The sequence below is a fragment of the Anabrus simplex genome, chromosome 2 (assembly GCF_040414725.1).
Source record: "Anabrus simplex isolate iqAnaSimp1 chromosome 2, ASM4041472v1, whole genome shotgun sequence".
Taxonomy (NCBI): Eukaryota; Metazoa; Arthropoda; class Insecta; order Orthoptera; family Tettigoniidae; genus Anabrus; species Anabrus simplex.
Window position 1 is genome coordinate 980,439,945 of NC_090266.1, and position 25,531 is coordinate 980,465,475.

A 25,531-nucleotide genomic window follows, 5' to 3' on the forward strand; every position below is an offset into this window, starting at 1 on the left:
AAAAAACATTGAAAAATCTATATTTATTATTTAGCAGGTTTATATAAAATGCATACCGATACCTAAGATATTTATTATTTAGTACAAATGTAAATATTAATGGTAAATACTCCATAATTTCAGATTGTGTTCACTAACTGTTGGTGGGACTCATGATTCAAAGCCTGACGAAAGAGATATTAACATTATAGCTACACTGAAAGATCAATTAGAGCCTGATGAAAATCCGTTTGATTCGAGTTCTATTTTATTTGACTATTCATTTCCCGTATTGGAAGACATATCTACAGTAGAGGCGTCATACTCCGAAGAGATTATAACCTAAACAACTGGGACAGATGACACCATACAAGTGGAATCATTGACTAAAGCCAGCGATAACATGGAAGTAATAAACGTACTAACCGAAATATTGAGTCCAGCACACCCAAGCACGTTAAAACTACAATGAATGACTGTAAATATATGATAACCAGTTTATTATCACTTTCTAATGTTTATGAAAGTAATATAAGACCTTGTACAAAACCGTATGGAGTGGCGCCTCATAGCGGTAATTGTTGGAATCAGTTCTAATATAGAGGTAACTACAGCACTAGTTGCAGTTACCAGTCGTGGAGATAATTGTGAAGAAGCCAATAACTGTTGTTTCGGAAACTCATTTTAAACGTATCACCAGGTTAAGTCACTGATAACTACACATCTGTAGATAACTGTCATTCCAGAAACCGGCCATCGGAGCGACACCATGGTTCTGGCTTGCCTATGTGAGTCCCTGTGGTTAGTACACGTATGTGATAACACCATAGGTTTGCATTGCCTGTAAATGGTGCCACAATGTGTGAAACACCATAGGTCTGTATTACATGTGCGAATTTCATTACCTGTGAGTAGTACCATAATGTGTGGAATACAGTGAGTCTACGCTACTTTTGATTAGTACTGCAACATGACAAATACCATGGTTCCACATTCCTAGTGATAAGTACCATTATGAGGGGCCGATGACTTGGATTTTGGACTGCTTTAGACTACAAGCATCATTGATTCCGTATTATGCTATAGAAGCAGTCCCTTGGTCAGTAATACTATTGTTTTACGTCAGCCTCTGTAAATGTGAGACTTTGCGGGTCCGATCCACTGATTGTTTTAAATTCGTATCCATCCATTCATTCTTCGTCCTCACATTTTGAATTCTGGTCAGTGAAGGATTTTGGACTTTTAATTTGTCATTCCATCTCATTTCGTACCATCAGGGGCCGATGACCTAGATGTTAGTCCCCTTTAAACAACAAACATCATCATCATCATCATCAAAACAGAATTTTGAAGTGTCAGGTTTTTTAACCATGTAATTTACATTGATGAGCAGTTTAATTAGAGATACCTAGCTAGTTGCATGTAGCACCCCCTTTTCAGAGTGATATTTCTTTTAAGAGGAAGTACAACTGGGTAACCATCCTGCTATTAGCTTTACGTCACGCCGACACAGATAGGTCTTATGGTGACGATGGGTTAGGAAAGGCCTAGGAGTGGGAAAGAAGCGGGCGTGGCCTTAATTAAGGTACAGCCCCAGCATTTGCCTGGTGTGAAAATGGGAAACCACGGAAAACCACCTTCAGGGCTGCTGACAGTGGGGCTCAAACCCACTATCTCCCTATTACTGGATACTGGCCGCACTTAAGCGACTGCAGCTATCAAGCTTGTTAAAACCCCCTTTACCCTGATGATGATGATGATGATGATGGCAGTACGGCATTACAATGACTCCACAAGGTACTAGAAGTGTGGGAAGTCATACTGTTGCATGGCCACTGCACAGGCTTCTATAATGCGTAGAGATTGTTTGGAACAGGGTTAATGGCACGCACATCTCTCTTGAAAGCATCCTAGATGTGCTCAATAGGATTGAGGTTGGATGACCTTAGTGACCACGCAAGCATCTTCATGCCCATGGAGTGCTCATCGAACCAGTTAGCCGTAATTCGGGAGCAGCTGGATGTTGCATAGCCTTTATTGTATTTACAGGTCTCCTGTACTGTGCTGGAGGTGAACAAATGGATGCATATGATCTGATATTAGGTTCCTGTATCGTTTGTGGGTGAGGGGTGTTATCAGATACACCAGGGGTATCATTTCATCCCAAGTGAATTGTCCCCATACGATGATACAACCACCTCCAACCTGAACTGTACCCTGCTGACTAGATGAATCCATTGTCTAGAGTGTTTGGAGATGCTCTTGTACCCTGCCATCGGCATGCTCAAACTAGTACCAGTACTCATTTGTCTAGGCGATCTTTTTCCTTAGGCCCCTTTAAACAACAATCATCATCATCATCATCATCATCATCATCATCATCATCGATCTTTCTCTATGCTTTGAGAGTTCAATGGTGGTGTTCCTGTGCCAATGTCATTCTTTGTGCCTTGTGACGTGTGGTGAGCAGTGGTACCCAAGTGGGACAGTGGCTTCTATACTTCACTGCGTGGTGGTCTTGGATGATATAGCTGCTCACAGTGCGTTGTTATCCAGCATTGAATTAATGAGTAATCTATTACATTATGACCCATTTATCTGCTCTTACCGTCTAAGTCAGTCAATGGTGCTGTTATAAACACTTTGACCGGGCGGGTTGGTCATGCAGTTAGGGGTGCACAGTTGTGAGTTTGCATCCGGGAGATAGTGGATTCGAACCCCACTGTTGGCAGCCCTGGAGATTGTTTTCCATGGTTTCCCATTTTCACACCAGGGAAATGCTGAGGCTGTACCTTAAGGCAACGGCCGCTTCCTTTCTATGATTAGCCCTATCCTATCCCATCATTGCCATAAGACCTATCGGTGTTGGTGCGACGTAAAGCAAATTGTAAACAATACATACTTTGTCCTTCACACCAGTTAATCCTGGAAGTGATGGTTTTGCCTGAATCTACGTATTCTGGACACAGTGATCCATAGAAATCCCCCACGACGTCAGAGATGGAATAGCCCACTTGTATGGCACAGACAACCTGGCTGCAATCAAATATGTCAAAATTTCATTTCATCTCTTACACGTCCTGTGCTCACCTGCTACTCACACGGCCAATATGAGGTCTGATGACATTGCATTCATGTACCATGCTAAACTACAGTATTACCGGGCGAGTTGGCCGTGCGCGTAGAGGCGCTCGGCTGTGAGCTTGCATCCGGGAGATAGTAGGTTCGAATCCCACTATCGGCAGCCCTGAAAATGGTTTTCCGTGGTTTCCCATTTTCACACCAGGCAAATGCTGGGGCTGTACCTTAATTAAGGCCACGGCCGCTTCCTTCCAACTCCTAGGCCTTTCCTATCCCATCGTCGCCATAAGACCTATCTGTGTCGGTGCGACGTAAAGCCCCTAGCAAAAAAAAAAAAAACTACAGTATTACATTCGCCAGCCTCACCACAGCGCCTTTTTCCAAAAATGGCAGCTATCTCTAATTCATTTGTTGATCAGTAGGACTTGGATTTATATGACCTAGAAACTCTTGAAATATGCATTTATGCTCTAAAAGTACCAAAATATGACCTAAAACCCTGAAAACATTACCTAAAAATAAAACAACACAGTTTTTAAGTTCTTCCTCCGGGTTGAACCATGTTTTTGTTTTCTGTATATATTCCTTACCATCTGCCAATGTTTGGAATACATTGCATTATTCTTTGTCAAGGCGATTGAAATACCATACTTGATCCGAGGTAATGAGTCTCCCAGGAGGCAGTCAAAGTACGAGAGTAGTACTGACCTTGGCCTTAAATATCCTTCTCTCTCTTTCTCCGACTGACGTAAGCCTCTTAGCGGTCTTGTGAGAATTCGAGAACGTTGTGTGTCACAGCCTGGTAGTGGGAATTGCCAGTGCTATTACATAACTTGAGGTTCATCCTGTGTGTTTATGTTGTGGACTACATCTTTTAATCTATGTATGATAGGTACCCTATCCAAGAATTGCTGATTTCATGTCCTCCTCCTGAATTCATATTGTTCGGATGTTTCTTAATTTGTATAGCCTCCCGGATTTTCTTTTCAAGGTTCTAGGGAATAGATGTTTAGATCTTGGTCCTGTCAAATGATATTTTGTGTCTTGTTTCGTAGGAATGCTTGGCTACAGCTGAAATATGTGTCTTGGTCCTTGGTATGCCGGATTCGTTCTTTAAGTCAGGTAGAGATCAGACGTTTTTTTTCCCCCAACGTAACACATCCTGCAGCTGCATTCAATGTGGTAGACTTCAGAAGCCTATAATTATATTATGTCTTTTACTGGTGGTAGTTCAGTTAATGATGGAAGGAAATAGGTCAGAAGGAAGAGTTTAACACTAAAGTGGAGGAAGAGGTCAGAAGGAAGAGTTTAACACTAAAGTGGAGGAAGCTGTAATATCTAACAAGACTGTAATTATAGGAGACTTACTTCAATGCTAGAGTTGGGAATGATAGAGGAGGATATGAAACATTTTTAGGAAGCCACAGAGAAGATCTCAGAAATGATGAAGGGGATATGTTATTAGGCATGTGTCTGAGAAATAAATGGATCATTGGTAATGGATGGTATAAGAAAAGAGGGAGTCACAAGTTTTACCAGATATAGTAGGAACTTGCAAAAGAAATCTATAATGGTAATTGATTATATAATAATAACAGAAGAAATCAGAAGATGCTTGACAGATGTGAAAGCGATACCAAGCATTAATCTTGACGGTAACCACAGACTATTGGTGGGGACATTGTTGAAATTCAGAAGGGGTAAATATGGGGGAAAAGACAGGCAAAAATCAAATGCTGGAAACTAAAAGATAGAGAAATCCAAGAGATATACAGGGAAAAAATTATAACTCAACTTCCCAAAGATGAGAGGAAGAATGTTGAGGAAGAATGGAAAAGATTCAAACAGGCTTTAGTCAAAGCAGCAGAAGAAACCTGTGGAAGGACATCAACTAAAGTCAGACACAAAGAATCTCCATGGTGGAATGAGAGAATTGCAGATGCAATCAAGAAGAATAATGCGTGGAGAGAGCGGTTCAGAAACAGAACGGAACATAATAGAGACAAATTGAATCGACTAAGCAGAACAGCAAGGAAAATTATAGCATTGGCTGAAAAGATGTCCTGGGAAAAAATTACAAAGGGGATAGAAGAGAATTATAAGAATGACAAGAAAATATTACACTGCATATCAGGTAACAGAAGAAAGCAAAAAGAAAATACATCAAAAGTCGTCAACAAAAATGGAAAACCTGTGTGGGAAGAAAAAGAAGTTTGAAAGTATGGAAAAAAATACTTCCAAAATCTATATGTAGGACTAAATGAAACAAATGAACCCAAGGAAATAGATGAAGATAAAATAAATATCGCCATTACAGTGGGAGGGACGAATAAACTATCAGATGAAATAGGAAGAGAAGATCTACAAATGTCGGATGTAGAAAAAGCTGTATTAGAAACGAAAAATGGCAAAGCTCCTGGAATAGTGTGCCCATTTTTGAACAGCAGTGAACAGAAATCAGTGAAGCAACAGAAGTCCTTATTATGTAATGTTATGTAAATTTTGTATGGTCATCATTTTGGGTAAACAAAAACATTTAAAGAACTGAAGTGTTTATGCAAAGCAAATTATTGTATGTAGTTTTCTTATTGAAAACTTATGACATATTTAGGCCGTTGAAGAAATGGACTATGAAGAAGATTTATGTTCAAAGAGATCTAGGTATTTACATTTCCTGTTTTAAATTGATTTATTCTGTAAATGATATAAAGGGATGTGGATTGTTATACATGACTTGTTAGGCAGGGTGTGCCACGTGTAAGTGGTCCTTTCCTGTCGTTTTGTAATATCCGCTAAGATGCGGATTCATCAGAAAGGATTACTCTAGAAGAATATTGTTATTGGCCAAAATACAAATGTTTTTTTATTGGCCAGTATATTAGGATTTTTAATTGGTGAATGTGGCAAACTGGAGTGTTGCTATTGGTTATTTGTAATCGCTCGATTTCCTGTTTGCGGCTCCTTGCGTGTGCGAGTTAATTTGTCCGCGTCTTTGAATTTGGATCACTACAGCGGGCGGACGCGTTTTGTGTCCGTCCCGCAATGGGTCTTCAGCCGGCAAAGGTAAGCACTATGTTATTGCCTTATGTTATTTAATTGCATTCTTGTGTTTCGGACCTTTCCCACTTAATGTAACTTCAGTAATTATGTAGAATTTCATCTTGTGTGCCTGAGTAGTTTCCTCCTAGTTTTCCACATTTTCCAAAATAGAGCATTTATATGACTTAGCGATTATGCTAGTCTGCAACGTGTTGTTTTCAGAGGCAGACCTTCTTTTCTAACTCTAGTTGTAATTGTAAGTAACTGTAACACTTTCTTGAATAGTGTAATTAATTTTGTTTCGTTCGAGGTTGCCTCCTTTCATTCCGTAAATTTAACTTTAATGTGAACCTCTATGCCAAAGTTTGTTCGTGACCGAAGGGCTTAATTGTTTCCCTTACACTCTTTTATTTGTGTCTCAAGTATCAGTTAATCCGCAGTTCATTTATGTGTTCATTTATAATTTATGTTCATTTTCTCAATAATTATTTGTCTGTTGGGTGTATTATTATAAATCTTTTCTCCCCCGTAACGTCATACATTCCCATGGACCTCATAGGGCTTCCAGCACCTTCCACTCTCCTCTGTTAGTTGTCATTTTTAGGCCTGTACATGTTTCATTGTATTTGATTTAATTTTGAGTACCGGTATTGATAGTTATCCGTCACGTTTCCATGCTCTGATGTGAATTCATCCCCACTGCATCATTTTACTATTTCCTTATTCATATTATTAAGTGTCTATTATTTACTATTTCTTTATTCACATTTTGTCAACTTTTATTATTATTTTTATTATTATTATTTTTGCATTATTATTATTATTATTATTATTATTATTATTATATTTATTATTTATTTGTATATGCACTCTAATCTACGGTTACGAATAGATGACATCACAGTGGAAATGATTAAAGCTGCAGGACCTATTGGAATGCAGTGGCTGTATAGAATAATGAAGATAGTATGGACTGACGGAGAGATTCATGATGATTGGACAAGGGCAATTACTGTACCTATTTTTAAGAAAGGTAATACGGCACTTTGTGAGAACTGCAGAGGAATAGCATTACTGTGTCATTGCATGAAGATTTATGAAAAAATAATCTTACAAAAGATCAAGGACAAGATAGATTCACAATTAAGAAATGAACAACAAGGATTTAGACCTAGAAGATCAACTATTGATGCCATATTTACAGGTAAACAAGTAATAGAAAAGAAATGGGAATTTCGAAGAAACGAAATCGCAGTTGCATACATAGATATACAAAAGCCTTATGACACGGTTAGAAGAGATATGGCAAGGGCTGAATAGAATGGAATTGTCAAGAGAAATGCAATTCAGAATTAGAAACATGTGTAACAAATGTCTGAGCCATGTTATAATAGATGGCTAAAAATCAGAATGGTTTAGAACAGACAGAGGCGTTCGACAAGGAAGTGTACTATCACCAGTGCTCTTTAACATAGTGATGGACAACAATATGAGAAAAGTTCGCCAAGGGTCAACAGCAAATGATAGGAAAGTCATAGCATATGCAGATGATGTAATGATATGGGAAGAAAATGAACAAAAATTGGAAGAACAACTAAATACCTGGCAGAGGGCAATTGGAGAAGCAGGCAGAGAAAACAAAAATTGAACGATGTTAGGAGTAATGGAAAAATTCATACGGAAGTAGATGCTTTTAAATACATAGGAAGTAAGCTAACTGGGTAGGGAAACATCAAGGAAGAAATTTCGGAGAGGATAGGAAATTGCTCAAAATGTTATTACTGTGTATCAGACATAATTAGAAATTGGAAAGTATCTACCAAAACAAAAATCATTATATATAAATCATATTATTTGCCAGTATTGATCTATGGAGCAGAATGTTGGACTTGGACAAAATAAGATCTGAGTAGATGGTCTGTTTAGCTCTCTGAGGAAAGCCACATTTGCTGGTTTGGGCATATGTTACTGCAAAGGAGTGTACATTGGAAGTCACTGGAAAGAAGCCCAAGGAACGATGAAGACAGCGATAGGTCGGTACAGTGCACAGCGACCTGAAGGATGTAAATCTCCTTTTTTTTTTTTGAAAGATGGCGACTGCGGTGTGTGTGAGTCTGTGGTATCTGTAGTGGCAAATGCAGAAGAGTAGTTAAAAATGGGATTCTGTGTCGTAATTGTGATGAATGGTACCATTTTCATTGTGCACATATTGTAAATAGGACCGATATTGAAGAAAGTGTGTGGCTGTGCCCCGAGTGTAAACAAACTGAGAGTGAGGCAGAACAACAAGAAAGAGAGACTAATGAAACTATACTTAAGATTTTAGGAGTGCTACAAGAAGACGTATGTGCACTGAAACTTGAAAATGAAAGCTTAACACGTTGACGACGGCGTATTGTTTTCGGGGTTTATTCATTAGGAACGAAGTGAAAAATCAGAGATACTTGAACTCTAATGGATATATTACATACTATTACACATCTTAAATAGAGCCTATAGGCATTAGGGTACACTGTGTGCACTGTGTGCCGAGACCGCCCGGCGGGTCTCATCGTCCACAAGTAACGCACAAGGTTCACGCTCACTCTGTGACCCGCCGGAGACCTCACTGAAATTGGCGGTCTTTATGCAGCATTGTTTGTTTTGATCGAACGTAGTGTTGTGAAGCAACATGTTAAGTGTGTGTCTATTCTTATATTTGTACATATTTTCTTCATATAAAATGATTTGAATAATGGAACAAGCATATTGAAAAATTTCTTAATTATCCTAGCTCCTATGTACGCCCTGCATGTCCCACTGTATACAAAGTTAGTTTGCCTTATGTAGAGAAGAAACAGAAAGGAAAAAAGCATAATCTGTGAACGGCGCGCGATACAGCTCCAGTGTATATAATGTGTCACGAGACAGCCAGCGAATCTCACCGTCCAGAAGTAAAGAGTTGGCGTGACCCGCCGGCGGGTCTCATAGTCGCCAAATTGTTAAATGGCAGAATAAAGAAACTGGAAGAAAAGAATACCTTGGAGAAGAAAGATCACCGTGCATGGAAGTGGCGCGTAGCCATTTTAGGCCTAATGTTAAACATATGGGAGAAACTACATACAACTTAAAACCAGGAAAAAACTCTTTCCAGTGCCAAAATAGATTTCAGTCATTGCAACAAGTTCCAGAAGAAGACACATCAAGTTTTCCGAATAATTTTAAATCCAGTAGAGGTAACCTACAGAAGAAGAAAACCAACCGAAAGTCAAGATTGCCAAAAACTCATCTCTATGCAGACAGTCAAGGGCGGGGTATGGCAGGAGGCATCAAGGATGATTTGCAGAATCCAGAAAGTGAGGTTTTAGGACTAATAAAACCAGGTGCCAAAACTTTCACGTTGTGATCCTGTGTTAGAGGAGGACAGTTATGTGGTGATTGTGAGTGGTACAAATGACATTGCTGCAAATGAAGTTGAGGAACTAATTACGACCCTCAGAGGTAAGTTTTCCAAACTATCTGATTAAAAATTAATTGTAGTTAGTGTGCCACCCAGGTATGACCTTTTAGAGGACTCGTGTGTGAACAAAGCTGTACATGATGTAAATATAAAAATCAAGAGATAATGTAAGGGTTTTAGAAATGTCTATGTAGTAGATACTTTAGGTCTTGGCAAGCAAATGTTCACTACGCATGGGTTACATCGGAATGGTAATGGAAAAGCAACCCTCTGTAGACAAATTGCTACAATTATTAACAGAGATTTGCAAACTAATCTGCACTTCAGAAAACCCATACCACTAAACTGGCACGTACAGGGAAACTTGCCAGAAAACCCAGATCCTTAAATTAAGATCTATGTACAAGGATCAGGGTTCCAGGGAAGTTCCAGTCAAATGTTACCCAATTGCAACAGTCAAGTTTTAGGGAGGAAAGGGGTCTGAGATTGCTCTTGGTAAACTGTCAGAGTGTAGTAAATAAACAACTAAAATTCGGTACATTGATGGAATCTTATGAGACTAATGTGGTGTTAGGAGTAGAATCGTGGTTGAGAGAAGGGGTGGGTAATAGAGAAGTATTTCCAGAAGGGTATACAGTCTATTGTAGAGACCGAGGAGATAAAATGGGAGGGGGGGGTGTTTATTATGGTGAAGAAAACTTATTGTTCACATGAATGGTTTACCGATGAAAGGGATGTAATATTAGGGATAAAATTAGTTTGTGATAATTTGAAGGAGGTGGGAATTATGGGAACATATAGGCCTGGAAGAGAGGAAAGAGACATGGAAATATTTGAGAAAATAATAGATTATACTCATAGAAACAATAACAATGATATGGTAATAATTGGGCGAGATCTAAACTTGCCTGAAGTTGAATGGAATGGCGCTGCAAGTGAAGCCCATGAACAGAAACTGGCAAATACGTTAAGTTGGGAGGGAGGATTTACACAAGTAGTACAAGAACCAACTCGTCTCAATAACTTGCTAGATGTATTCTTGGTTAAACCCTGGGAAATTGTTAATAAAACTGAGGTAATTGAAGGAATATGTGACCATAAGACCGTAATAATGGGTGTAGGACTCACACCAAAAATGCTTAATAAGAGGGTCACACAAGACAAGAAATTATACAGAAAAACTAAAGTTGATGAATTTGGGACTTACCTTAAATCACAATTCAGTTGTTGATAAGTGAAGGGAGTAATGTGGATACACTTTGGGCTAAATTTAAAGGAATCATTTGGGAAGGAGAGAAGAAATTAGTACCTGTTAAGAAGGGTAAAATGACCTCAGACCTGTTTATTATACAACGGAAATAAGAAAATTAAAAAGAAAATGTAGATAAAACAGAAAAATCAAAGAGGGTAGGGAGAGTAGAGAAACTAGAAAACAGCTAATGAGGAAACTGAACAGAGTGAAAAAGGAAGCAAAAGAGAAATATATGAATGGCATACTTCAAGAGGGTAATGACCACAAAGGGAAATGGAAAAAGCTCTATTCATATATCAGGAATCAAAAAGGAAAAGGAATCCACATTCCTACAATGGTGGGAGAAGGGGGTGAACACTATTTAAGAGATACTGAAAAAGCAAACATATTTAGTAGGGAATTCAGATTCAGTAGATGACTGTCAGGAGTTGAAACCGAAACAGAAGATGGAGAGGGAGAGATATACAGAGAAACAAGAAGCTTCTCATTCACAAATGAAGATATTTTCAGAGAAATCCAACTGCTTCAGCAAGGAAAAGCAGCAGGAAGTGATCATATTACTGGGGAGGTGTTACAGACAATGGGGTGGTACATAGTGCCTTATTTAAAATTTCTCTTTGACTATGTCATAAATAATAATGTAATACCAAAGAAATGGAAGGAATCTATAATAATACCAATTTAGAAAGGAAAGGGTGATAAAAGGAAACCAGAGAACTTCAGACCAATCAGCCTGACCAGTATAGTTTGTAAAATACTGGAGAGTTTAATATCAAAGTACATCAGAGGGATATGTTATGATAAAAATTGGTTCATGAGGAGCCAGTATGGATTTAGAAAGAAATTTTCTTGTGAGGCACAACTGGTGGGATTTCAGCCGGACATATCAGATCAGTTGGATTCAGGAGGCCAGTTAGATTGCGTAGCCATAGATCTTTCCAAAGCCTTTGATGGAGTGGAACATGGAATATTATTAAAGAAATTGGAGGGAATAGGATTGGACGTAAGGGTTACACGTTGGATAAAAACATTTCTAAATTCAAGGGTTCAGAAAGTCAAAGTAGGAAATAATATAACACAGGAAGAGAAAGTTTGGAAGGGAATTGCACAGGATAGTATAATCGGTCTGTTACTTTTCTTAATATACGCAAATGATTTAGGGAACAATATAACATCAGAAATAAGATGTATGTAGATGACATAATTGTTTATAGGGAAATAAATAACATTGAGGATTGTTCAGAATTACAAAGGGACCTTGAGAGTATCCAACAATGGGTTGAAGAAAATAATATGGAGGTTAATGAAGGCAAATCAACTGTTACAACATTTACAAACAGGAGCTTTAAAACTGAATTTGAATATACATTGGATGAGGTAGTTATCCCAAAAGATGGCAAGTGCAAATAAAATACTTATGTGTGAGATTTGAAAGTAATTTGCACGGGAAGGGTCATGTTGATGACATTGTTGGGAAAGCATACAGATCGTTACATGTCATAATGAGGCTACTTAAAGGATGCAACAAAGAATTAAAAGAAAAAAGTTACTTAAGTATGGTTTGTCCATTATTGGAATATGCAAACACAGTTTGGGATCCTCATCAAGAATACCTAATAAAAGAAATAGATAGTGTGCAAAGGAAAGCAGCAAGATTTTTAACAGGGGATTTCAGGAGAAAAAGTAGTGTATCAGAAATGTTAGAGGAACTTGGGTGGAAAACTTTAAGTAAGAGAAGGGAGAAAACTAGACTTACAGGATTATATAGAGCCTACACAGGAGAAGCATGGGGAGAAATCCGTGAGAGGCTTCAGTTGGAAAATAATTATATCGGCAGAACTGACCACAAGTATAAAATCAGAAGGAATTTTAGCAGAAGCGATTGGGGTAAATTTTTATTCATTGGGAAAGGTTTGAAGGAGTGGAACAGGTTACCAGGAGTAGTGTTTGATTCTTTTCCAAAATCTGTACAGATATTCAAGAAGAGAATAAACAGCAACAGAGAAAATAAATGAAATGTTAGAGGGCATATGACCAGTGCAGGTTATTGTAAATAAAAAATGTGTGTGAATAAATTAATTCCATCCCCTGTTCTTTGGAGTTTGGACAGCCGAAGTAAGGGACTGCCTGTAGGGGTGAAGTACAGTGGGGACTTCAAGGGCCCGCCGCTATGGTAGCTGTGGAGGCTCTTCAGGAACTCTGAAAAGTGGTGGCAAAAGGGGCTCTTGTTAAGACGCAGCAGGTCGTTTTGCTACTTAGGTTCCACAATGGGTAGAAAATAAATAAGTAAATAAATGCAATGTAAATTTTAATCTTATACCAGTTGTATAGTATTATCTGAAGTAATTCCACATACTGTATATGAGTTGACTACATTTGTAGGTACAGGAGATATTATAAGTAGAATTTGGTAAACAGTATAAATTTATTAAGGATGAGCATTGTGTTTTATAGAAAAAATTGTTAGTGTAAATTGTATAATATTGTATTCTAGGAAAATTTTCTTCTTTTGTTAATTTAAAATTGAGTGCTTGACAATGTATTTTAGTGCACCATTTGCCACTGAGGTGGACACCTCATTTGCAAATAAAGAGATTTTGATTTGATTTGAAGTGACAGAGATGAGCTTTCTGCGAGGGATCTTGAGTAAAACAAGGAGGGACATGATAAGAAATGAAACCATATAAAACACACTACAGATCAACTCTCAAAAATAAATTGTGGAGAGAAATATGCTGAAATAGTTCGGCCACGTCAGAAGAATGGGACAAAAAAGATTACCAAGAAGAGCTCTGGAATGTACAAAATCTGGAAGAAGACCAATTGGAAGACCACAAACAAGATGGAGGAATCAGGTTGAGGATGACGTAAATCGGAGAGGACTGCAGTGGCAGACAATGATGAACGATCAAATGTGGGAAAAAAGAGAAAATTGGAAGAAGCTCTGTGAACGACCTGCATAAGCAGAAATATATCAGGAAGAAGAAGACTGGTGGTAAATGACAGATTAACTTCTGGTATGATTTATAGATGGTCTTTGTCATATTTGTCTATTTCCTTACATTAGAAACACCACAGACAGGATCAGCAAGATACTAGACTAGATATTTCAGCTCTAGCCAAGAATTCCTATGAAACAAGGCACGAAATATCATTTGATAGGACCAAGATTTTAGCAGCTATCCCGTAGAATCTCGAAAGGAAAATCAGTCAGGCTATCGAAATTAAGAAACACCTGAAAGAGGATATAAAATCATAATACATAGATTAAGAGATGCAGACTATAACGTATACACGTAGGACGATCCTCAAGTTGCGTAATAGCACTGGCAATTTTCACCACCTGGCTGTGACACGATGTTCCAGTTTTCTCACAAGACCACTAGGGGGCTTACCTCCCCAGAGAAGAATATTTAAGGCGAAGGTCAGTACTACTCGTAGTTTGCCTTCTGGCATACTAAGTACCTCGGATTGAGTAGGGGTATTTCAGGCACCTTGACAAAGAATACTGCAATGTATTCGAAACATCAGCAAACTGTATGGAATGTACAAAAAAGAGCAAAATGGTTCAACCCAGAAGAAGAACTAAATGTATTTACTTTTAACAGTTAGTTACAGATGAAATAATTCATGCCTCTCTTAGCCTTCATTTTCAGTTGAGTCGCACTGGATGATGACATGCAATTTCAGGTGGTCAAACTTCAAGGATCTTTGGTTGTCATCAGGAAGAGCCTTGTATGTGGAGAGACTTCTTTGTACATTTCACGATGTAATGGGGATCATACCTGAAAAAAAGGAAATTGTTAACGGAAAGTTCAGGTTCATTTTCGTTGAATTTTGCTTCTTTTCTACAAAGAATGTCAGCAAGTTTACACAATGTTGTACATCCAGGATTTTGTTCAAGCACACTTTGTAATTGTACCCTGACCTTGTCAGCTATTTCACCCCATGCTTTCGAGAACTCGCTCTCGGTTCCTTTAACAGTGCTTAGTGCATCACACAATCGTATGCCCACAGTTTCAAGGGGAGTGATGGATTTTGATATCACAGAGAAATCTGAAGTTATGTAGGCCAAGTTTCATGGCATGATGGATGAAAACAACTCTCGTACATTTTTGATTGCAGATGAATCACTTCTGTCAGTCATTGAAGATCGTCTCAGTGTCACTGTAGTTTGTGCAATAGTAGTTTGTTTACAGCATCAAGCCAATTCTGCCAATGTGTTCTAAATGGTTGAGTGGTTAAGGATAGTGATGGTGCCTCTTCTTTTAACTTCTGAACTGGAAGCGGAGCCTTAACAAAGGTTTTATTGACGTTAGCAATGAGTTTTTCCATTTCAGGGTAGTTTTCTCAAACCACTTCAGCCACTCTATGTATGACTTGCACAAGACATGTTACATGCACCATTTTTGGATACAGAATTTGAAGACCTTCTGCTGCTTTCACCTTATCCAACACCTCACACGTCAACAGAAATTTTCCTCCAGGCTGGTCAAGTTTAAGGGTGCCTGGAATAACATTTGCCACATATCTACCATCTACATCGTTCGTTTCATCTAGGGGCACCCATATGGGTAGATGGTAGATATGTGGCAAACTGCCCTCACTTGTTCTTATTTTGTTCATTGTATCATCGTAACAGGAAGTCGGATAATTTTTTCTTAATGTGAACTCAGAGGGAATGGGATAAGTCGTGTACTTCTCCATGAATGTTCGGAAGCTAGGTACCTCTACTTTATATAAAGGAATGTTTATTGAAACCATCATTTTACAAGGATCCTTTAGAAAAATGAGAAGATGCACTGCCCAATGCAGATGAGCCTGTTTTCCACTGCTAATGCTCTGTTTACACTGGTTTTGTGTTTAGCCGTACTGCAATGTTGTTGCATTGTAAAATGTTTCTCAGACTTAATTTTCACCAAAATTTTTAACAAAACATCACATCCTCACTCTATCAGAGCACCTTGAAACTACAGTACACTGATCTACTCATTAGCGAATACAAAAAGGTACCGTGGAGGGCATATGTGTTTTGTGGTTGAAATTCCTTTCTTTCACTCTGCAGAACAAGAAAACTGAATGTTGTCTGTTGGGAAGGGGAGAGAGAGAGAGAGAGAGAGAGAGAGAGAGAGAGAGAAGTAGCTATTTGTTTCTTCCTTGTGCACAATGAATCATACTTTTGGCATCTCAAACCGGCTTGTGCTTTTCCACGTATATCTATAGAACCTTTCACTCACAAGCTATGACTGCACATTCCTTGTCACAAGGATTATGAATTGTTGTATAGAACAATACACGGTGAAATGTTAAATACTACAGAATTATGACTGAAAGTATGCTCTATTTCAATAATTTGGCCAAAATATGACCTAACGAAAAAATATGGCTAAATATGCACCTCTATGACCAATAAAAATGGGTTTTTCATGCTCACAAATATTGGAAATGTGCTAAAATTAACTTAATCATGGAAAATGAAGTTGGGATAAAAATGACTTAAAAATCCAAGCCTTATTCATCGGTGTATGTAGGAGTTTTTGTAAGATTATAATTAAACATATTTCATTATTGTGCTGCCCCGCTAAATTGTTGATGATTTTAATTTGTTCCTGGATTTCTTGTTTTCCCATATAATTTTTTTTTTTCATGGTCCCTCCAAAAGCAGTGAATCGAGGTTCCACTGTATATTGAAACGTATATTTTGTACACCTTTATTAAAGATTATATAGATATATGAAAGAGAGAGAGAGAGAGAGTGTGTGTGATGATTGCAATAACATAAACAGAATATTCTCTTCTCTAAAGTTAGGATATTCCACAATTTAAAGCACGTAAGTGTTGGGCCTATATGATATTATGGTACTCCTGCCCTTTTTTGTGCCTGTTCCTGTCTCTTTCTTATATTGATGCATATTGAGTCATTAAGTTGAAAAGGTTTAGAAACATTTTAAGAACTAGAGCTTTGAGTTACTGAACCCATTTGGTAACATGTATGTTTTAGTTTTTTGGCATTACGTGAGGGAGCACTTGACGAGGCACGAGTATGAGCGCTATTTAGTCCTGAAACAGGTATGGACTGATGTCGGCCGTGGACGTGCTTGGCTTCGCTCATCACTCAACGAGTGTTCTCTTGAGAGATACTTTCACTGCTTACTGGGCAGCTTATCTCATCTGATGGTATTCTATGAAGACTGGGCTTTTTTACTTGACCAGGAGAGAAGCAGTATGTTACCTACAATGGCTGCAGGTGAGTGGGTGACTGAACTACCATACTGTTAGAAGTAACTCACTTTTTTTTATGTTTCAATGAAAAACCTAACCATGTATGGAACACTACCATTGTCTTTCCCTCAATATACAGTAAAACCTCGATTATCCGTCCCTCGATTAATCGTTCTGTAGATTATCTGTCGCAAAAAAAAAAACCTTGATTTAAAAAAAAGCAATGTACAGTCGCTCCAAAACTGAATGAGCATACTCTTGATATCAATAATAATAATAATAATAATAATAATAATAATAGTAATAATAATAATAATAATGTTATTGGTATTACGTCCCACTTACCACTTTGACAGTTTTCGGAGACGCCGAGGTGCCAAAATTTTGTATCGCAGGAGTTCATTTACATGCCAGTAAATCTACAGACACGAGGCTGACATATTTGAGCACCTTCAAATACCATCGCGCATACCTGCCAACCCTTCCGATTTACCCGGAAACTTTCCGGTTTTTAACTCTTCTTCCGATTTTCCGATTTATTTTTACTTCTTCCTATTTTTGAACAATATAACTTCTAGTACGGCCAGTGCTCTTCCCCTAGAGTAAATTCTTATGTGCTCGTGTAATTTACGAAACCTCAGTTTCAAGCATATTTATTTGATGCAGACCACTATCTGATCTGTAGTGAACTAAGTATCCCTAGGCCTAGGGTAGAGAAAGTGAAATCTGTCTGCAAACGAATAAGGGTAGAAAATCTCCAGGACGAGGAAATGAGTCAAAAGTTCATGGATATGATTACTGAGAATTTTCGAACAGTAGACAGTAAGCAGGTTCAGAATATAGAAAGTGAATGGGTGGCATACAGGGATGCTGTAGTAGAAACAGCAAGGGAATGCCTAGGAACAACTGTGTCTAAAGATGGGAAAAGGCGAACATCTTGGTGGAATGATGAAGTGAGAGCAACCTATAAACGTAAAAAGAAGGCTTATCAGAAATGGCTCCAAACAAGGGCCAAGGCAGACAGGGATTTGTATGTAGATGAAAGAAACAGAGCAAAACAAATAGTTGTTGAATCCAAAAAGAAGTCATGGGAAGATTTTGGTAATAACCTGGAAAGGCTGGCTCAAGCAGCAGGAAACCTTTCTGGACAGTAATAAAGAATCTTAGGAAGGGAAGGAAAAAGGAAATGAACAGTATTTTGAGTAATTCAGGTGAACTCATAATAGATCCTAGGGAATCACTGGAGAGGTGGAGGGAATATTTTGAACATCATCTTAATGTAAAAGGAAATTATCCTGGTGGTGTTGCAAACAGCCAAGCTCATGGGGAGGAGGAAAATGATGTTGGTGAAATTATGCTTGAGGAAGTGGAAAGGATGGTAAAAAAGCTCCATTGTCATAAGGCAGCAGGAATAGATGAAATTAGACCTGAAATGGTGAAGTATAGTGGGAAGGCAGGGATGAAATGGCTTCATAGAGTAGTAAAATTAGCATGGAGTGTTGGTAAGGTACCTTCAGATTGGACAAAAACAGTAACTGCACCTATTTATAAGCAGGGGAACAGGAAGGATTGCAACAACTATTGAGGTATCTAATGAATTGGTATACTAGGTAAAATATTCACTGGCATCTTGGAAGGGATGGTGCAATCATTTGTTGAGAGGAAGTTGGATGAAAACCAGTGTGGTTTCAGATCACAGAGAAGCTGTCAGGATCAGATTTTCAGTATACGCCAGGTAATTAAAAAATGCTATGAGAGGAATAGGCAGCTGTGTTTATATTTCGTAGATCTAGAGAAAGCATATGACAGGGTACCGAGAGAAAAGATGGTCACTATACTGGGGGACTATGGAATTGAAGGTAGATTATTAAAATCAATCAACGGCATTTATGTTGACAATTGGGCTTCAGTGAGAATTGATGGTAGAATGAGTTCTTGGTTCAGGGTACTTACAGGGGTTAGACAAGGCTGAATCTTTCACCTTTGCTGTTCGTAGTTTACATGCATCATCTGCTGAAAGGTATAAAATGGCAGGGAGGGATTCAGTTAGGTGGAAATGTAGTAAGCAGTTTGGCCTATGCTGACGACTTGGTCTTAATGGCAGACTGTGCCGAAAGCCTGCAGTCTAATATCTTGGAACTTGAAAATAGGTGCAAGGAGTATGGTATGAAAATTAGCCTCTCGAAGACTAAATTGATGTCAGTAGGTAAGAAATTCAACAGAATTGAATGTCAGATTGGCGATACAAAGCTACAACAGGTTGATAATTTCAAGTATTTAGGTTGTATGTTCTCCCAGGATGGTAATATAGTAAGTGAGATTGAATCAAGGTGTAGTAAAGCTAACGCAGTGAGTTCGCAGTTGTGATCATCAGTATTCTGCATGAAGGAAGTCAGCTCCCAAACAAAACTATCTTTACATCGGTCTGACACAAACTTTATCATCCATTCCATTGTTGACGAATAATGTACTGTAATGTGCCCTCTCCCAGCCCATGGAGCTTAGAGTACGGTATACTGGTCATTACTACTTCAGAATGATGCCTACAACTTATCTAGTAGCGTGTAAAATCTCTGAGTACCGTACGTAGATCTTTTATATCGTTCTCTGTCAAGGTTAAATATATTCACCACACGCTATTACATCGTAAGTATTTCACAATGCACAGGGATCGGAAATCAGCCTAGCGGTCCGTCATGGTCAACCTTTGCTATTAGTAGACAGGTAGGCTACATTCTGTACTGTAGTGCAAAGTAAGGAAATGTGAGAGTGGCTGATAAAGTTGAACATTTATTTTCTGTTCTAAGAGCCGAGAAATGTTGAGACCGAAATCTGCAGTAAAAATAAAACTTGTAGTTTTAACCATGCAAAATAAAGTTGATATAATCGAGCAGTTAAAGAAAGGTGAACTAGTCTCAAATTTAGTATCAGAGTTCAGTGTGGGTGTGACAACAGTGTGGGACCTAATGAAGAATAAAGACAAGTGTTGCAGTTTGTGGCGAGTTCTGACAGTTTGCATGGACTCGCTAAAAGTAAAACAATGAAAGCTTCATCTTTAAAAGAACTGCATGCTGCGTTTTTCATGTTTTTTCAGCAAAAGAGAGGTGAAGGTGTACCTATTAGTGGTCCTATGATAACAAGGCAGGTGTCGCCATAAGACCTGTGCATGTCGGTGCGACGTCAAGCCAAAAAAAAAAAAGGGGTTGGGGGGGGCAGGCACAAATTTTTCATGAAAAGATGGGGCTCTCAGGGTCCTCACTAGCGTCCAATGGTTGACTACAGAGATTTAAGGACAGACATGGCATTCGAGAATTAAACATCGAAGGAGAAAAACTAAGTGGTGACAGCAGTGCAGCAGAAAACTTTAGACATGAGTTCAAGCGTTTAATTGAGAGATACAATTTTGTTCCAAGTCAAGTCTGCAATGCCAATGAAATTGGACTTTATTGGAAATGCTTATTGGAAGTGCTTACCCAGTAAAACACTAGCAGCTGCTGAAGAGAAATCAGCTCCTGGTGACAAATCTAGTAAAGTGCGCGTTACCATCTTCTGCTGTGTGAACGCTAGTGACAACAATAAATTAAAATTAAGTTAGCTGTTGTTGGTAAAGCAAAAAATCCACGTTCTTTCAAAGGAACAGTGTTGAAATATTTCCCAGTAGATTGTCGTAACTGAATGGCATGCGATATTTTCAGGACTTGGTTCCATAATAAGTTAATTCCATGGGTTCAAGATTTCTTGGCGTCCAAATGCTTGCCATTAAAGGCCGTCCTTTCTCTTGATAATGCACCCTCTCACCCTGTTGATACAGAGTTGAAATCAGAGGATGGAAATATTTTTGTTTCCTATTTGCCACCTAATGTAACTTCTTTAATTCAGCCGATGGACCAAGGTGTCATCGCAACCTTTAAGGCGCATTATAAGTGGGGATTGCTAGGCCTCTTACTTTCCGAAGAAATGTCGATGGTTGAGTTCTGGAAGAAACTAGATCTTCAAGAAGCGCTTTATCTTGCCCAGAAATCATGGGATCTAGTAACCGCTGAGAACACCACTCAATCGTGGAGAAAATTGTATGTTGATGTCGAAGAGCTCGCCGATGATTTTCATGGGTTCACTGATGAAGATGAAAATGAGGGATTGATGATCAAAGATATCCTGAAGACTATTGAAAACAGCATTCATTTTGGAGAAGTGGATGAAAATAACATTGAGGTGTGGCTTCATACTGACAGTGTATTGCCTGGGCATCACATTTTAACTGATGACTAAATAGTAAATAAAAGCGCGAACGGGAACTCGGCAGAGTCAGCTGCTAAGTGACGAGTGAAAGTGAGGGAGATGGAGAAGAAGAGTGCATCTCAAACAATCGCGTACTGCTTCAGACCACACTGGATTCGGCTGAAACGTTAATGGAATTCTTGGAGCAAGAGAACGATACGGATTTCTCAGGCATTCTTGTAATTAGAAAGCTCAGAATAGACATAAAGAAGAAAATAAGTTGTAGGAGAGTGGAAAAAAAGTAAGATTTTTTTAAAGCAGCTTAAATGACACCAGGTAAATTAATTATTTATGGTCTGCTGATAATTTAGGTGAATATTTAGTATGTATTGTTGTAGCTTTGACTACATTTTGGTTTTAAAGAGGGTTTAATGCACTACATTTTAAGGTTATACGGTATGTATTTTATGTACTTTGAAGTCCATTAAAATTAGTAGGCGTCGCCATAAGACCTATCTGTGTCAGTGCGACGTGAAGCCCCTAGCAAAAAAAAAAAAAAATTAGTAGTATGGATTATCCAGGGTTTTTTAGCCGTTCACCCCTTCCCGGGCATTAGAATGGATAATCGAGGTTTTACTGTAGTAACATAATTTCATTACAAAGTTATGATCTTTTGTCTCTATAGTTAAAAGAAGTAATATTCTGGGAATATATTTTATTCTTCTGTAGGACTTGATTTAGATGTTAATATTGAATCTCTTACACATTATCCTGTGGAATAATGTATTCATCCTCTTGTATTCCGTGTAACTATAACATTCCTGTGTAAAATGCTCTGCCAACTTTCACCATTTTTTGTCTTAGTAAATAGCAGTATACACATACTCTTGAAGGCATCCAAGTTATATTCTGGATGTTATGTCTTGAAAATACTGAATATAATTAATTCTATGTTTTGAAGTCTTTTATTGCAATCTGATTCAGGAGTTAAGTTAATGAATAAGTTTAAACAAGTAGATACAGTAATATATTAGAGTCCATTATTATTTTATTTTAAGCAGAGACATAAAAGAATAAAAAACAGACTAATGTAATGATATTTAGGAAAGTGAAGGGTCATCTTCCTTTTGGTTTATAATACCAGGTAATTCAAGGCTTTCCTTAAAAGTTAATTTCCTTTATACAAGGACCCTACTTTGCACAGCGTAATTACACTACTCGAGGTCCTGAGTACTACTCCATACATCTCCCTTACTATTATTTTGACTTGTACGATTATTTCGTCAGGATTAATAGTGCATTTTTTACACCATGCAGAATTAACAACTCTGATCTTGTTACACCCGTGTTCATAAAAACCGGAACACCTTGAAAGACTAGAGATAGGAAGTTCATTTTCACAGGACATGTGCATTAGTATGTTCTGAAGAAATCATTAGCATTTGAACCATGTCAACCTTCAGGTTCAAGGTCCATATTGATATCTCGGCGCACCACCACAGACTGGGAGAACGTGCGTGCGGCTCTCGCTGTCGCTATCATTGTGACTTGAGCAGACATGCAGGATACCTCACAGACTGTGTGAGAACCATACCATCAAATGAGTGAGTTTGAAAGAGGGCACATTTTTGGCATAAGAGAACATGATGAATCCATCCTGGAAATTGCTGCTCATGTGGGACGAATTGTATCGGCAGTGCAACAGGTGTGTACAGGATGGTTCACAGAAGGCTGTAGAACATGATGAGACGGGCCTGGTCGCACCACCCAGACCCCCCCCGAGAAGATAGACACCTCATCCGAATGGCATTGCAGGTCAGATCTGCGTCCTCTTTGGCTCTGGCACAACAGTGGAGCAGTGTACACATCGTACATTATCAGGAGTGATATTCCGTCACCGTTTAGTTCAGTCTGGGTTACCGGCGCGTTGTCCACTTCTCCGTAGTAGATAGTGGTAGTAGATAGTATTTTCGGACAATTCCAGGTTCTGTTTGTTTGAAAATGATGGCTGCATTTTGGTTCGCTGCAGACAGGGGCAGAGGTATCACATTGACTGAATTTGCACAAGCATACAGCTCCAACTCAAGGCCTTATGGTGTGGGGTGCTATTGGGTACAACAACAAATCACAGTTGGTGTTTCTGCATGACACCCCAGATGCCATAAACACCATATTTCAGCAGGACAATGTGCGACCACATGTTACTGCACGAACACGTGCCTTTTTGTTGACACAGGATGTCGGACTATTGCCGTGGCACTCCCGATCACCGGATTTTTCGCCAATCAAAAATGTGTGGGATATTGTGAAACGATGGGTGCGGCACTGTGTCCAGTGCCACCCACCTAAGATATCTATGGAACCAGGTGAATGCAGTATGCATGGCTATACCCCAGGACGCGTCCATGCCATCACACATGGAACAAGTTATCAATGCCCATGGAGGACCCAGTGCCTACTAGGCAACACGACACATGCTGGACCTAGGTGACTGAAATGCTAATCATTTCTGCAGAACATACTAATGAACATGTCCTTTGAATATGAACTTCCTATCTTTAATCTTTGAAGGTGTTCTGTTTTTTTACGAACATGAGTGTAATTATACTCTTAGTAAGGTCTTTCCTAAATCTCTACCAAAATTATCTGAAAGCTGCATCGCTCACTGGAACAACTAAAGAAAGAGCTTAATGGTAACAATCATGTAACTTGCAGCATGGTGATACCCATTGTATGATGCTTAACCATGACATCATTAGCAGCAAACCTAATTGAAGTATGGATCTTTACAACATTCTCACAGAATTTTGGAAAGTGAGATTTGTGTGTAACATATTGTATATGTTTCCCTGCATCTCTGAAAATGACTGTGACAATCACACAGGCTCTGGTTATGTGAGCTGGATGGTTTTGCATGTGGCTACCCTGTAACATTGTTTTTTGTTAAAGAAAATGGAAAACTGTTGGCCTGACAGCTTGTCACCTTTTGCACAAAAACATGCAAACGGGGACAGAAAATGAAAAATGAAAAACGAAACATGACTGAGTGTCAAAAAAATAATAAATAAATAAATAAATAAATAAAATGGAAAAGTCTTGGTGATGAAGGAAAATATATATTAGTTCCAGGAATGTTGTAACACCTGAACTGTCAGAACCAAATGAGGTACATAAAACGTATCATATTCTTATTTTCATGATAGAACCTCTCTAATGTACCATACATACATACATACATACATACATACATACATACATACATACATACATACATTATCATTATAGACTGTTATGCCTTTCAGTGTTCAGTCTGCAAGCCTCTGAGAATTTACTAAACGTCGCCACAATCTTCGATTTGCAACTAGTGTTGTGGCCTCGTTTAGTTCTATACCTCTTATCTTTAAATCGTTAGAAACCGAGTCTAACCATCATCGTCTTGGTCTCCCTCTACTTCTCTTACCCTCTATAGCAGAGTCCATTATTCTCCTAGGTAACCTATCCTCCTCCTTTCGCCTCACATGACCCCACCACTGAAGCCGGTTTATGCGTACAGCTTCACCCATCAAGTTCATTCCTAAATTAGCCTTTATCTCCTTATTCCAAGTACCCTCCTGCCATTGTTCCCACCTGTTTGTACCAGCAATCATTCTTGCTACTTTCATGTCATGAATAAGATATCCTGAGTCCACCCAGCTTTCGCTCCCATAGAGCAAAGTTGGTCAGAAAACAGACCGATGTAAAGATAGTTTCGTCTGGGGAGCTGACTTCTTTCTTACAGAATACTGATGATCGCAACTACGAGCTCACTGCATTAGCTTTACTACACCTTGATTCAATCTCACTTACTATATTACCATCCTGGGAAAACACACAACCTAAATACTTGAAATTATCAATCTGTTCTAGCTTTGTATCACCAATCTGACATTCATTTCTGTTTAATATCTTACCTACTGATATCAATTTAGTCTTCGAGAGGCTAATTTTCTTACCATACTCATTGCACCTATTTTCAAGTTCCAAGATATTCGACTGCAGGCATTCGGCACAGTCTGCCATTAAGACCAAGTCGTCAGCATAGGCCAAACTGCTTACTACATTTCCACCTAACTGAATCCCTCCCTGCCATTTTATACCTTTCAGCAGATGATCCATGTAAACTACGAACAGCAAAGGTGAAAGATTACAGCCTTGTCTAACCCCTGCAAGTACCCTGAACCAAGAACTCATTCTACCATCAATTCTCACTGAAGCCCAATTGTCAACATAAATGCCTTTGATTGATTTTAATAGTCTACCTT

General features: G+C 38.6%; 1 protein-coding gene across 2 annotated transcripts in view; it reads left to right on the forward strand.

The window, feature by feature from the left end:
* The window catches only part of LOC136864598 (sorting nexin-29), a 656,141-nt gene that overhangs the window by 137,277 nt on the left and 493,333 nt on the right, over positions 1–25,531 (forward strand). The window contains exon 4 of one of the 2 annotated variants that reach the window (XM_067141812.2): positions 16,792–17,037. The exons of the other annotated variant lie outside the window; for it this stretch is intronic. Within the exon in view, the coding sequence (XP_066997913.2) occupies positions 16,792–17,037 (246 nt within the window). The remainder of the gene's footprint in view (positions 1–16,791; positions 17,038–25,531) is intronic. 2 annotated transcript variants of the gene reach the window in all.